General features: G+C 48.7%; 1 protein-coding gene across 4 annotated transcripts in view; it reads left to right on the top strand.

Moving 5' to 3' along the window:
• LOC100380299 (actinin alpha 1) overlaps nucleotides 1-16,021 on the top strand; it is a 208,600-nt gene that overhangs the window by 180,704 nt on the left and 11,875 nt on the right. For all 4 annotated transcript variants that reach the window (XM_045723308.1, XM_045723306.1, XM_045723307.1 and 1 more), the window contains 1 exon segment: nucleotides 15,668-15,847. In XM_045723308.1, coding sequence (XP_045579264.1) covers nucleotides 15,668-15,847 — 180 coding nt within the window.

Raw genomic sequence — 16,021 nt, forward strand, 5'->3', positions numbered from 1 at the left:
AACAGACAGAACAGGTAGAGTTGGTACTGGACAGAACAGACAGAACAGGTAGAGTTGGTACTGGACAGAACAGACAGAACAGGTAGAGTTGGTACTGGACAGAACAGACAGAACAGGTAGAGTTGGTACTGGACAGAACAGAACAGGTAGAGTTGGTACTGGACAGAACAGAGCAGGTAGAGTTGGTACTGGACAGAACAGACAGAGCAGGTAGAGTTGGTACTGGACAGAACAGACAGAACAGGTAGAGTTGGTACTGGACAGAACAGACAGAACAGGTAGAGTTGGTACTGGACAGACAGACAGAACAGGTAGAGTTGGTACTGGACAGAACAGAGCAGGTAGAGTTGGTACTGGACAGAACAGAGCAGGTAGAGTTGGTACTGGACAGAACAGAGCAGGTAGAGTTGGTACTGGACAGAACAGACAGAACAGGTAGAGTTGGTACTGGACAGAACAGACAGAACAGGTAGAGTTGGTACTGGACAGAACAGACAGAACAGGTAGAGTTGGTACTGGACAGAACAGAACAGGTAGAGTAGGTACTGGACAGAACAGAACAGGTAGAGTTGGTACTGGACAGAACAGAGCAGGTAGAGTTGGTACTGGACAGAACAGGTAGAGTTGGTACTGGACAGAACAGGTAGAGTTGGTACTGGACAGAACAGAACAGGTAGAGTTGGTACTGGACAGAACAGACAGAACAGGTAGAGTTGGTACTGGACAGAACAGGTAGGAGAGTTGGTACTGGACAGAACAGAGCAGGTAGAGTTGGTACTGGACAGAACAGAGCAGGTAGAGTTGGTACTGGACAGAACAGAGCAGGTAGAGTTGGTACTGGACAGAACAGAGCAGGTAGAGTTGGTACTGGACAGAACAGACAGAACAGGTAGAGTTGGTACTGGACAGAACAGACAGAACAGGTAGAGTAGGTACTGGACAGAACAGAACAGGTAGAGTTGGTACTGGACAGAACAGAACAGGTAGAGTTGGTACTGGACAGAACAGGTAGAGTTGGTACTGGACAGAACAGGTAGAGTTGGTACTGGACAGAACAGAACAGGTGGAGTTGGTACTGGACAGAACAGAACAGGTAGAGTTGGTACTGTACAGAACAGAACAGGTAGAGTTGGTACTGGACAGACAACAGAACAGGTAGAGTTGGTACTGGACAGAACAGGTAGAGTTGGTACTGGACAGAACAGGTAGAGTTGGTACTGGACAGAACAGAGCAGGTAGAGTTGGTACTGGACAGAACAGACAGAGCAGGTAGAGTTGGTACTGGACAGAACAGAGCAGGTAGAGTCGGTACTGGACAGAACAGAGAACAGGTAGAGTTGGTACTGGACAGAACAGACAGAGCAGGTAGAGTCGGTACTGGACAGAACAGACAGAGCAGGTAGAGTCGGTACTGGACAGAACAGAGCAGGTAGAGTTGGTACTGGACAGAACAGACAGAGCAGGTAGAGTCGGTACTGGACAGAACAGACAGAGCAGGTAGAGTCAGTACTGGACAGAACAGAACAGGTAGAGTCGGTACTGGACAGAACAGAACAGGTAGAGTCGGTACTGGACAGAACAGGTAGAGTCGGTACTGGACAGAACAGGTAGGGTCGGTACTGGACAGAACAGGTAGGGTCGGTACTGGACAGAACAGGTAGGGTCGGTACTGGACAGAACAGGTAGAGTCGGTACTGGACAGAACAGGTAGAGTCGGTACTGGACAGAACAGGTAGAGTTGGTACTGGACAGAACAGGTAGAGTTGGTACTGGACAGAACAGGTAGAGTTGGTACTGGACAGAACAGGTAGAGTTGGTACTGGACAGAACAGGCAGGTAGAGTTGGTACTGGACAGAACAGAGCAGGTAGGGTTGGTACTGGACAGAAAGACAGAGCAGGTAGAGTTGGTACTGGACAGAACAGACAGAACAGGTAGAGTTGGTACTGGACAGAAGACAGATCAGGTAGAGTTGGTACTGGACAGAACAGACAGAGCAGGTAGAGTTGGTACTGGACAGAACAGATCAGGTAGAGTTGGTACTGGACAGAACAGGTAGAGTTGGTACTGGACAGAACAGACAGAGCAGGTAGAGTTGGTACTGGACAGAACAGGTAGATTTGGTACTGGACAGAACAGACAGAGCAGGTAGAGTTGGTACTGGACAGAACAACAGAACAGGTAGAGTTGGTACTGGACAGAACAGATCAGGTAGAGTTGGTACTGGACAGAACAGGTAGAGTTGGTACTGGACAGAACAGACAGAGCAGGTAGAGTTGGTACTGGACAGAACAGACAGAACAGGTAGAGTTGGTACTGGACAGAACAGGTAGAGTTGGTACTGGACAGAACAGGTAGAGTTGGTACTGGACAGAACAGACAGAGCAGGTAGAGTCGGTACTGGACAGAACAGACAGAGCAGGTAGAGTCGGTACTGGACAGAACAGACAGAGCAGGTAGAGTTGGTACTGGACAGAACAGACAGAGCAGGTAGAGTCGGTACTGGACAGAACAGGTAGAGTTGGTACTGGACAGAAGCAGAACAGGTAGAGTCGGTACTGGACAGAACAGAACAGGTAGAGTTGGTACTGGACAGAACAGAGCAGGTAGAGTTGGTACTGGACAGAACAGAGCAGGTAGAGTTGGTACTGGACAGAACAGAGCAGGTAGAGTTGGTACTGGACAGAACAGAGCAGGTAGAGTTGGTACTGGACAGAACAGAGCAGGTAGAGTTGGTACTGGACAGAACAGAGCAGGTAGAGTTGGTACTGGACAGAACAGAGCAGGTAGAGTTGGTACTGGACAGAACAGAGCAGGTAGAGTTGGTACTGGACAGAACAGAGCAGGTAGAGTTGGTACTGGACAGAACAGAGCAGGTAGAGTTGGTACTGGACAGAGCAGGTAGAGTTGGTACTGGACAGAACAGGTAGAGTTGGTACTGGACAGAACAGGTAGAGTTGGTACTGGACAGAACAGGTAGAGTTGGTACTGGACAGAACAGGTAGAGTTGGTACTGGACAGAACAGGTAGAGTTGGTACTGGACAGAACAGACAACAGGTAGAGTTGGTACTGGACAGAACAGAAACAGGTAGAGTTGGTACTGGACAGAACAGAGCAGGTAGAGTTGGTACTGGACAGAACAGAGCAGGTAGAGTTGGTACTGGACAGAGACAGAACAGGTAGAGTTGGTACTGGACAGAACAGGTAGAGTTGGTACTGGACAGAACAGGTAGAGTTGGTACTGGACAGAACAGAACAGGTAGAGTTGGTACTGGACAGAACAGGTAGAGTTGGTACTGGACAGAACAGGTAGAGTTGGTACTGGACAGAACAGGTAGAGTTGGTACTGGACAGAACAGAGCAGGTAGAGTTGGTACTGGACAGAACAGAGCAGGTAGAGTCGGTACTGGACAGAACAGACAGAGCAGGTAGAGTTGGTACTGGACAGAACAGGTAGAGTTGGTACTGGACAGAACAGGTAGAGTTGGTACTGGACAGAACAGACAGAGCAGGTAGAGTCTGGTACTGGACAGAAAGACAGAGCAGGTAGAGTCGGTACTGGACAGAACAGACAGAGCAGGTAGAGTCGGTACTGGACAGAACAGACAGAGCAGGTAGAGTTGGTACTGGACAGAACAGACAGAACAGGTAGAGTCGGTACTGGACAGAACAGACAGAACAGGTAGAGTCGGTACTGGACAGAACAGACAGAACAGGTAGAGTCGGTACTGGACAGAACAGACAGAACAGGTAGAGTTGGTACTGGACAGAACAGAGCAGGTAGAGTTGGTACTGGACAGAACAGAGCAGCTAGAGTTGGTACTGGACAGAACAGAGCAGGTAGAGTTGGTACTGGACAGAACAGAGCAGGTAGAGTTGGTACTGGACAGAACAGAACAGGTAGAGTTGGTACTGGACAGAACAGACAGAACAGGTAGAGTTGGTACTGGACAGAACAGACAGAACAGGTAGAGTTGGTACTGGACAGAACAGTACAGGTAGAGTTGGTACTGGACAGAACAGAGCAGGTAGAGTTGGTACTGGACAGAACAGAGCAGGTAGAGTTGGTACTGGACAGAACAGAGCAGGTAGAGTTGGTACTGGACAGAACAGAGCAGTTAGAGTTGGTACTGGACAGAACAGGTAGAGTTGGTACTGGACAGAACAGGTAGAGTTGGTACTGGACAGAACAGGTAGAGTTGGTACTGGACAGAACAGGTAGGGTCGGTACTGGACAGAACAGGTAGGGTCGGTACTGGACAGAACAGGTAGAGTCGGTACTGGACAGAACAGGTAGAGTTGGTACTGGACAGAACAGGTAGAGTTGGTACTGGACAGAACAGGTAGAGTTGGTACTGGACAGAACAGAGCAGGTAGAGTTGGTACTGGACAGAACAGACAGAACAGGTAGAGTCGGTACTGGACAGAACAGGTAGAGTCGGTACTGGACAGAACAGGTAGAGTCGGTACTGGACAGAACAGAGCAGGTAGAGTCGGTACTGGACAGAACAGAGCAGGTAGAGTCGGTACTGGACAGAACAGAACAGGTAGAGTTGGTACTGGACAGAACAGGTAGAGTTGGTACTGGACAGAACAGGTAGAGTTGGTACTGGACAGAACAGAGCAGGTAGAGTCGGTACTGGACAGAACATACAGAGCAGGTAGAGTCGGTACTGGACAGAACAGACAGAGCAGGTAGAGTCGGTACTGGACAGAACAGACAGAGCAGGTAGAGTCAGTACTGGACAGAACAGAACAGGTAGAGTCGGTACTGGACAGAACAGGTAGAGTCGGTACTGGACAGAACAGGTAGGGTCGGTACTGGACAGAACAGGTAGGGTCGGTACTGGACAGAACAGGTAGAGTTGGTACTGGACAGAACAGGTAGAGTTGGTACTGGACAGAACAGGTAGAGTTGGTACTGGACAGAACAGGTAGAGTTGGTACTGGACAGAACAGAGCAGGTAGGGTTGGTACTGGACAGAACAGAGCAGGTAGAGTTGGTACTGGACAGAACAGACAGAACAGGTAGAGTTGGTACTGGACAGAACAGATCAGGTAGAGTTGGTACTGGACAGAACAGACAGAGCAGGTAGAGTTGGTACTGGACAGAACAGACAGAACAGGTAGAGGTGGTACTGGACAGAACAGATCAGGTAGAGTTGGTACTGGACAGAACAGGTAGAGTTGGTACTGGACAGAACAGACAGAGCAGGTAGAGTTGGTACTGGACAGAACAGGTAGATTTGGTACTGGACAGAACAGACAGAGCAGGTATATTTGGTACTGGACAGAACAGACAGAACAGGTAGAGTTGGTACTGGACAGAACAGATCAGGTAGAGTTGGTACTGGACAGAACAGGTAGAGTTGGTACTGGACAGAACAGACAGAGCAGGTAGAGTTGGTACTGGACAGAACAGACAGAAAAGGTAGAGTTGGTACTGGACAGAACAGGTAGAGTTGGTACTGGACAGAACAGGTAGAGTCGGTACTGGACAGAACATACACAGCAGGTAGAGTCGGTACTGGACAGAACATACAGAGCAGGTAGAGTCGGTACTGGACAGAACATACAGAGCAGGTAGAGTCGGTACTGGACAGAACAGACAGAGCAGGTAGAGTCGGTACTGGACAGAACAGACAGAACAGGTAGAGTCGGTACTGGACAGAACAGGTAGAGTTGGTACTGGACAGAACAGAACAGGTAGAGTTGGTACTGGACAGAACAGAGCAGGTAGAGTTGGTACTGGACAGAACAGACAGAACAGGTAGAGTCGGTACTGGACAGAACAGGTAGAGTCGGTACTGGACAGAACAGGTAGAGTCGGTACTGGACAGAACAGAGCAGGTAGAGTTGGTACTGGACAGAACAGAACAGGTAGAGTTGGTACTGGACAGAACAGAGCAGGTAGAGTTGGTACTGGACAGAACAGAGAGAACAGGTAGAGTTGGTACTGGACAGAACAGGTAGGGTTTGTACTGGACAGAACAGGTAGGGTTGGTACTGGACAGAACAGGTAGAGTTGGTACTGGACAGAACAGGTAGAGTTGGTACTGGACAGAACAGGTAGAGTTGGTACTGGACAGAACAGAACAGGTAGAGTTGGTACTGGACAGAACAGAGCAAGTAGAGTTGGTACTGGACAGAACAGAGCAGGTAGAGTTGGTACTGGACAGAACAGGTAGAGTTGGTACTGGACAGAACAGGTAGAGTTGGTACTGGACAGAACAGGTAGAGTTGGTACTGGACAGAACAGGTAGAGTTGGTACTGGACAGAACAGGTCGAGTTGGTACTGGACAGAACAGGTAGAGTTGGTACTGGACAGAACAGGTAGATTTGGTACGGGACAGAACAGACAGAACAGGTAGAGTTGGTACTGGACAGAACAGACAGAACAGGTAGAGTTGGTACTGGACAGAACAGACAGAACAGGTAGAGTTGGTGCTGGACAGAACAGACAGAACAGGTAGAGTTGGTACTGGACAGAACAGACAGAACAGGTAGAGTTGGTACTGGACAGAACAGAACAGGTAGAGTTGGTACTGGACAGAACAGAGCAGGTAGAGTTGGTACTGGACAGAACAGACAGAGCAGGTAGAGTTGGTACTGGACAGAACAGACAGAACAGGTAGAGTTGGTACTGGACAGAACAGACAGAACAGGTAGAGTTGGTACTGGACAGAACAGAACAGGTAGATTTGGTACAGGACAGTACAGAGAAGGTAGAGTTGGTACTGGACAGAACAGAGCAGGTAGAGTTGGTACTGGACAGAACAGAGCAGGTAGAGTTGGTACTGGACAGAACAGACAGAACAGGTAGAGTTGGTACTGGACAGAACAGACAGAACAGGTAGAGTTGGTACTGGACAGAACAGACAGAACAGGTAGAGTTGGTACTGGACAGAACAGAACAGGTAGAGTAGGTACTGGACAGAACAGAACAGGTAGAGTTGGTACTGGACAGAACAGAACAGGTAGAGTTGGTACTGGACAGAACAGGTAGAGTTGGTACTGGACAGAACAGGTAGAGTTGGTACTGGACAGAACAGAACAGGTAGAGTTGGTACTGGACAGAACAGACAGAACAGGTAGAGTTGGTACTGGACAGAACAGTACAGGTAGAGTTGGTACTGGACAGAACAGAGCAGGTAGAGTTGGTACTGGACAGAACAGAGCAGGTAGAGTTGGTACTGGACAGAACAGAGCAGGTAGAGTTGGTACTGGACAGAACAGAGCAGGTAGAGTTGGTACTGGACAGAACAGACAGAACAGGTAGAGTTGGTACTGGACAGAACAGACAGAACAGGTAGAGTAGGTACTGGACAGAACAGAACAGGTAGAGTAGGTACTGGACAGAACAGAACAGGTAGAGTTGGTACTGGACAGAACAGGTAGAGTTGGTACTGGACAGAACAGGTAGAGTTGGTACTGGACAGAACAGAACAGGTGGAGTTGGTACTGTACAGAACAGAACAGGTAGAGTTGGTACTGTACAGGACAGAACAGGTAGAGTTGGTACTGGACAGAACAGAACAGGTAGAGTTGGTACTGGACAGAACATGTAGAGTTGGTACTGGACAGAACAGGTAGAGTTGGTACTGGACAGAACAGAGCAGGTAGAGTTGGTACTGGACAGAACAGACAGAGCAGGTAGAGTTGGTACTGGACAGAACAGAGCAGGTAGAGTCGGTACTGGACAGAACAGACAGAACAGGTAGAGTCGGTACTGGACAGAACAGACAGAGCAGGTAGAGTCGGTACTGGACAGAACAGACAGAGCAGGTAGAGTCGGTACTGGACAGAACAGAGCAGGTAGAGTCGGTACTGGACAGAACAGACAGAGCAGGTAGAGTCGGTACTGGACAGAACAGACAGAGCAGGTAGAGTCGGTACTGGACAGAACAGAGCAGGTAGAGTCGGTACTGGACAGAACAGAACAGGTAGAGTCGGTACTGGACAGAACAGGTAGAGTCGGTACTGGACAGAACAGGTAGAGTCGGTACTGGACAGAACAGGTAGAGTCGGTACTGGACAGAACAGGTAGAGTCGGTACTGGACAGAACAGGTAGGGTCGGTACTGGACAGAACAGGTAGGGTCGGTACTGGACAGAACAGGTAGAGTTGGTACTGGACAGAACAGGTTGAGTTGGTACTGGACAGAACAGGTAGAGTTGGTACTGGACAGAACAGGTAGAGTTGGTACTGGACAGAACAGGTAGAGTTGGTACTGGACAGAACAGAGCAGGTAGGGTTGGTACTGGACAGAACAGAGCAGGTAGAGTTGGTACTGGACAGAACAGACAGAACAGGTAGAGTTGGTACTGGACAGAACAGATCAGGTAGAGTTGGTACTGGACAGAACAGACAGAGCAGGTAGAGTTGGTACTGGACAGAACAGATCAGGTAGAGTTGGTACTGGACAGAACAGGTAGAGTTGGTACTGGACAGAACAGACAGAGCAGGTAGAGTTGGTACTGGACAGAACAGGTAGATTTGGTACTGGACAGAACAGACAGAGCAGGTAGAGTTGGTACTGGACAGAACAGACAGAACAGGTAGAGTTGGTACTGGACAGAACAGATCAGGTAGAGTTGGTACTGGACAGAACAGGTAGAGTTGGTACTGGACAGAACAGACAGAGCAGGTAGAGTTGGTACTGGACAGAACAGACAGAACAGGTAGAGTTGGTACTGGACAGAACAGGTAGAGTTGGTACTGGACAGAACAGGTAGAGTCGGTACTGGACAGAACAGACAGAGCAGGTAGAGTCGGTACTGGACAGAACATACAGAGCAGGTAGAGTCGGTACTGGACAGAACAGACAGAGCAGGTAGAGTCGGTACTGGACAGAACAGACAGAGCAGGTAGAGTCGGTACTGGACAGAACAGGTAGAGTTGGTACTGTACAGAACAGAACAGGTAGAGTTGGTACTGGACAGAACAGAACAGGTAGAGTTGGTACTGGACAGAACAGAGCAGGTAGAGTTGGTACTGGACAGAACAGAGCAGGTAGAGTTGGTACTGGACAGAACAGAACAGGTAGAGTTGGTACTGGACAGAACAGAGCAGGTAGAGTTGGTACTGGACAGAACAGAGCAGGTAGAGTTGGTACTGGACAGAACAGAGCAGGTAGAGTTGGTACTGGACAGAACAGAGCAGGTAGAGTTGGTACTGGACAGAACAGAGCAGGTAGAGTTGGTACTGGACAGAACAGAGCAGGTAGAGTTGGTACTGGACAGAGCAGGTAGAGTTGGTACTGGACAGAGCAGGTAGAGTTGGTACTGGACAGAACAGGTAGAGTTGGTACTGGACAGAACAGGTAGAGTTGGTACTGGACAGAACAGGTAGAGTTGGTACTGGACAGAACAGGTAGAGTTGGTACTGGACAGAACAGGTAGAGTTGGTACTGGACAGAACAGAACAGGTAGAGTTGATACTGGACAGAATATATAGAGTTGGTACTGGACAGAACAGAGCAGGTAGAGTTGCCACTGGACAGAACAGAGCAGGTAGAGTTGGTACTGGACAGAACAGAACAGGTAGAATTGGTACTGGACAGAACAGGTAGAGTTGGTACTGGACAGAACAGGTAGAGTTGGTACTGGACAGAACAGAACAGGTAGAGTCGGTACTGGACAGAACAGGTAGAGTCTGGTACTGGACAGAACAGGTAGAGTTGGTACTGGACAGAACAGGTCGAGTTGGTACTGGACAGAACAGGTAGAGTTGGTACTGGACAGAACAGGTAGATTTGGTACGGGACAGAACAGACAGAACAGGTAGAGTTGGTACTGGACAGAACAGACAGAACAGGTAGAGTTGGTACTGGACAGAACAGACAGAACAGGTAGAGTTGGTGCTGGACAGAACAGACAGAACAGGTAGAGTTGGTACTGGACAGAACAGACAGAACAGGTAGAGTTGGTACTGGACAGAACAGAACAGGTAGAGTTGGTACTGGACAGAACAGAGCAGGTAGAGTTGGTACTGGACAGAACAGACAGAGCAGGTAGAGTTGGTACTGGACAGAACAGACAGAACAGGTAGAGTTGGTACTGGACAGAACAGACAGAACAGGTAGAGTTGGTACTGGACAGAACAGAACAGGTAGATTTGGTACAGGACAGTACAGAGAAGGTAGAGTTGGTACTGGACAGAACAGAGCAGGTAGAGTTGGTACTGGACAGAACAGAGCAGGTAGAGTTGGTACTGGACAGAACAGACAGAACAGGTAGAGTTGGTACTGGACAGAACAGACAGAACAGGTAGAGTTGGTACTGGACAGAACAGACAGAACAGGTAGAGTTGGTACTGGACAGAACAGAGCAGGTAGAGTTGGTACTGGACAGAACAGAGCAGGTAGAGTTGGTACTGGACAGAACAGAACAGGTAGAGTTGGTACTGGACAGAACAGGTAGAGTTGGTACTGGACAGAACAGGTAGAGTTGGTACTGGACAGAACAGAACAGGTAGAGTTGGTACTGGACAGAACAGACAGAACAGGTAGAGTTGGTACTGGACAGAACAGTACAGGTAGAGTTGGTACTGGACAGAACAGAGCAGGTAGAGTTGGTACTGGACAGAACAGAGCAGGTAGAGTTGGTACTGGACAGAACAGAGCAGGTAGAGTTGGTACTGGACAGAACAGAGCAGGTAGAGTTGGTACTGGACAGATCAGACAGAACAGGTAGAGTTGGTACTGGACAGAACAGACAGAACAGGTAGAGTAGGTACTGGACAGAACAGAACAGGTAGAGTAGGTACTGGACAGAACAGAACAGGTAGAGTTGGTACTGGACAGAACAGGTAGAGTTGGTACTGGACAGAACAGGTAGAGTTGGTACTGGACAGAACAGAACAGGTGGAGTTGGTACTGTACAGAACAGAACAGGTAGAGTTGGTACTGTACAGAACAGAACAGGTAGAGTTGGTACTGTACAGAACAGAACAGGTAGAGTTGGTACTGGACAGAACATGTAGAGTTGGTACTGGACAGAACAGGTAGAGTTGGTACTGGACAGAACAGAGCAGGTAGAGTTGGTACTGGACAGAACAGACAGAGCAGGTAGAGTCGGTACTGGACAGAACAGAGCAGGTAGAGTCGGTACTGGACAGAACAGACAGAACAGGTAGAGTCGGTACTGGACAGAACAGACAGAGCAGGTAGAGTCGGTACTGGACAGAACAGACAGAGCAGGTAGAGTCGGTACTGGACAGAACAGAGCAGGTAGAGTCGGTACTGGACAGAACAGACAGAGCAGGTAGAGTCGGTACTGGACAGAACAGACAGAGCAGGTAGAGTCGGTACTGGACAGAACAGAGCAGGTAGAGTCGGTACTGGACAGAACAGAACAGGTAGAGTCGGTACTGGACAGAACAGGTAGAGTCGGTACTGGACAGAACAGGTAGAGTCGGTACTGGACAGAACAGGTAGAGTCGGTACTGGACAGAACAGGTAGAGTCGGTACTGGACAGAACAGGTAGGGTCGGTACTGGACAGAACAGGTAGGGTCGGTACTGGACAGAACAGGTAGAGTTGGTACTGGACAGAACAGGTTGAGTTGGTACTGGACAGAACAGGTAGAGTTGGTACTGGACAGAACAGGTAGAGTTGGTACTGGACAGAACAGGTAGAGTTGGTACTGGACAGAACAGAGCAGGTAGGGTTGGTACTGGACAGAACAGAGCAGGTAGAGTTGGTACTGGACAGAACAGACAGAACAGGTAGAGTTGGTACTGGACAGAACAGATCAGGTAGAGTTGGTACTGGACAGAACAGACAGAGCAGGTAGAGTTGGTACTGGACAGAACAGATCAGGTAGAGTTGGTACTGGACAGAACAGGTAGAGTTGGTACTGGACAGAACAGACAGAGCAGGTAGAGTTGGTACTGGACAGAACAGGTAGATTTGGTACTGGACAGAACAGACAGAGCAGGTAGAGTTGGTACTGGACAGAACAGACAGAACAGGTAGAGTTGGTACTGGACAGAACAGATCAGGTAGAGTTGGTACTGGACAGAACAGGTAGAGTTGGTACTGAACAGAACAGACAGAGCAGGTAGAGTTGGTACTGGACAGAACAGACAGAACAGGTAGAGTTGGTACTGGACAGAACAGGTAGAGTTGGTACTGGACAGAACAGGTAGAGTCGGTACTGGACAGAACAGACATAGCAGGTAGAGTCGGTACTGGACAGAACATACAGAGCAGGTAGAGTCGGTACTGGACAGAACAGACAGAGCAGGTAGAGTCGGTACTGGACAGAACAGACAGAGCAGGTAGAGTCGGTACTGGACAGAACAGGTAGAGTTGGTACTGGACAGAACAGAACAGGTAGAGTTGGTACTGGACAGAACAGAACAGGTAGAGTTGGTACTGGACAGAACAGAGCAGGTAGAGTTGGTACTGGACAGAACAGAGCAGGTAGAGTTGGTACTGGACAGAACAGAACAGGTAGAGTTGGTACTGGACAGAACAGAGCAGGTAGAGTTGGTACTGGACAGAACAGAGCAGGTAGAGTTGGTACTGGACAGAACAGAGCAGGTAGAGTTGGTACTGGACAGAACAGAGCAGGTAGAGTTGGTACTGGACAGAACAGAGCAGGTAGAGTTGGTACTGGACAGAACAGAGCAGGTAGAGTTGGTACTGGACAGAGCAGGTAGAGTTGGTACTGGACAGAGCAGGTAGAGTTGGTACTGGACAGAACAGGTAGAGTTGGTACTGGACAGAACAGGTAGAGTTGGTACTGGACAGAACAGGTAGAGTTGGTACTGGACAGAACAGGTAGAGTTGGTATTGGACAGAACAGGTAGAGTTGGTACTGGACAGAACAGAACAGGTAGAGTTGATACTGGACAGAATATATAGAGTTGGCACTGGACAGAACAGAGCAGGTAGAGTTGCCACTGGACAGAACAGAGCAGGTAGAGTTGGTACTGGACAGAACAGAACAGGTAGAATTGGTACTGGACAGAACAGGTAGAGTTGGTACTGGACAGAACAGGTAGAGTTGGTACTGGACAGAACAGAACAGGTAGAGTCGGTACTGGACAGAACAGGTAGAGTCTGGTACTGGAAAGAACAGGTAGAGTCGGTACTGGACAGAACAGGTAGAGTCGGTACTGGACAGAAGAGACCGAGCAGGTAGAGTCGGTACTGGACAGAAGAGACCGAGCAGGTAGAGTCGGTACTGGACAGAACAGACAGAGCAGGTAGAGTCGGTACTGGACAGAACAGGTAGAGTCGGTACTGGACAGAACAGGTAGAGTCGGTACTGGACAGAACAGACAGAGCAGGTAGAGTCGGTACTGGACAGAACAGACAGAGCAGGTAGAGTCGGTACTGGACAGAACAGACAGAGCAGGTAGAGTCGGTACTGGACAGAACAGACAGAGCAGGTAGAGTCGGTACTGGACAGAACAGACAGAACAGGTAGAGTCGGTACTGGACAGAACAGACAGAACAGGTAGAGTCGGTACTGGACAGAACAGTCAGAACAGGTAGAGTCGGTACTGGACAAAACAGACAGAACAGGTAGAGTCGGTACTTTACAGAACAGAGCAGGTAGAGTCGGTACTGGACAGAACAGAGCAGGTAAAGTCGATACTGGACAGAACAGAGCAGGTAGAGTCGGTACTGGACAGAACAGAACAGGTAGAGTCGGTACTGGACAGAACAGTCAGAACAGGTAGAGTCGGTACTGGACAGGACAGACAGAACAGGTGGAGTCGGTACTGGACAGAACAGAGCAGGTAGAGTCGGTACTGGACAGAACAGAGCAGGTAGAGTCGGTACTGGACAGAACAGAGCAGGTAGAGTCGGTACTGGACAGAACAGAACAGGTAGACTTTGTACTGGACAGACAGAGCAGGTAGAGTTGGTACTGGACAGAACAGACAGAACAGGTAGAGTTGGTACTGGACAGAACAGACAGAACAGGTAGAGTTGGTACTGGACAGAACAGACAGAACAGGTAGAGTTGGTACTGGACAGAACAGACAGAACAGGTAGAGTTGGTACTGGACAGAACAGAGCAGGTAGAGTTGGTACTGGACAGAACAGAGCAGGTAGAGTTGGTACTGGACAGAACATGTAGAGTTGGTACTGGACAGAACAGACAGAACAGGTAGAGTTGGTACTGGACAGAACAGACAGAACAGGTAGAGGTGGTACTGGACAGAACAGACAGAACAGGTAGAGTTGGTACTGGACAGAACATGTAGAGTTGGTACTGGACAGAACATGTAGAGTTGGTACTGGACAGAACAGAACAGGTAGAGTTGGTACTGGACAGAACAGACAGAACAGGTAGAGTTGGTACTGGACAGAACAGACAGAACAGGTAGAGTTGGTACTGGACAGAACAGACAGAACAGGTAGAGTTGGTACTGGACAGAACAGACAGAACAGGTAGAGTTGGTACTGGACAGAACAGACAGAACAGGTAGAGTTGGTACTGGACAGAACAGAACAGGTAGAGTTGGTACTGGACAGAACAGAACAGGTAGAGTTGGTACTGGACAGAACAGAGCAGGTAGAGTTGGTACTGGACAGAACAGACAGAACAGGTAGAGTTGGTACTGGACAGAACAGACAGAACAGGTAGAGTTGGTACTGGACAGAACAGACAGAACAGGTAGAGTTGGTACTGGACAGAACAGTACAGGTAGAGTTGGTACTGGACAGAACAGAGCAGGTAGAGTTGGTACTGGACAGAACAGAGCAGGTAGAGTTGGTACTGGACAGAACAGAGCAGGTAGAGTTGGTACTGGACAGAACAGAGCAGTTAGAATTGGTACTGGACAGAACAGGTAGAGTTGGTACTGGACAGAACAGGTAGAGTTGGTACTGGACAGAACAGAACAGGTAGAGTTGATACTGGACAGAATATGTAGAGTTGGCACTGGACAGAACAGAGCAGGTAGAGTTGGCACTGGACAGAACAGAGCAGGTAGAGTTGGCACTGGACAGAACAGAGCAGGTAGAGTCGGTACTGGACAGAACAGAACAGGTAGAGTCGGTACTGGACAGAACAGAACAGGTAGAGTCGGTACTGGACAGAACAGAACAGGTAGAGTCGGTACTGGACAGAACAGAACAGGTAGAGTCGGTACTGGACAGAACAGAACAGGTAGAGTCGGTACTGGACAGAACAGAACAGGTAGAGTTTGTACTGGACAGAATAGGTAGAGTTGAATATCAAAATACCATAATGTCTTGAAATGCCCTGGGCCTAAGTGTCCAAGACGCTTGGATTCAGACCCACCACAAATTGTATCACCCCTGTCATCCTTAATTGTATCTCCACTGTCATCCTTATTCTGATCACCCTTGTCATCGTTATTTGTATCACCCCTGTCGTCCTTAATCTGATCACCCCTGTCGTCCTTAATCTGATCACCCCTGTCATTCTTAATCTTATCACCCCTGTCATTCTTAATCTTATCACCCCTGTCATTCTTAATCTTATCACCCCTGTCATTCTTAATCTTATCACCCCTTTCATTCTTAATCTTATCACCCGTCATCCTCAAAACCAGTTTTGTTTGTTCTCATGCCTGTTTGCTATTCACAATCTAATTGAAACATTCTCTCCAGTAGGTGTTGACTCAGCCTCTCCTCATGTACTCTCCTCTCTCCTCCCTGTGTTTCTCTCTCTGCAGGAGATTGGTCGTATCTCTATCGAGATGCACGGAACCCTGGAGGATCAGCTGACCCACCTCCGCCAATACGAGAAGAACATAGTCAACTACAAGCCAAAGATTGACCAATTGGAGGGAGACCACCAGCTGATTCAGGAAGCTCTGATCTTCGACAACAAACACACCAACTATACCATGGAGGTAAGAAACGCACAACTACACAACACTACACTAGGGATGTACTGTAAGTAACACACGACTACACGACACACAACTACACAACAAGCACATTAACTACATCATGGAAGGTAATGGACAACAAGTTCCACTGTATTAGGAGAAGAAATAGAAGTACAGCACTTCCCAAGAGAGGGT

The sequence above is a fragment of the Salmo salar genome, chromosome ssa09, assembly GCF_905237065.1.
Source record: "Salmo salar chromosome ssa09, Ssal_v3.1, whole genome shotgun sequence".
NCBI classification, from domain to species: Eukaryota; Metazoa; Chordata; class Actinopteri; order Salmoniformes; family Salmonidae; genus Salmo; species Salmo salar.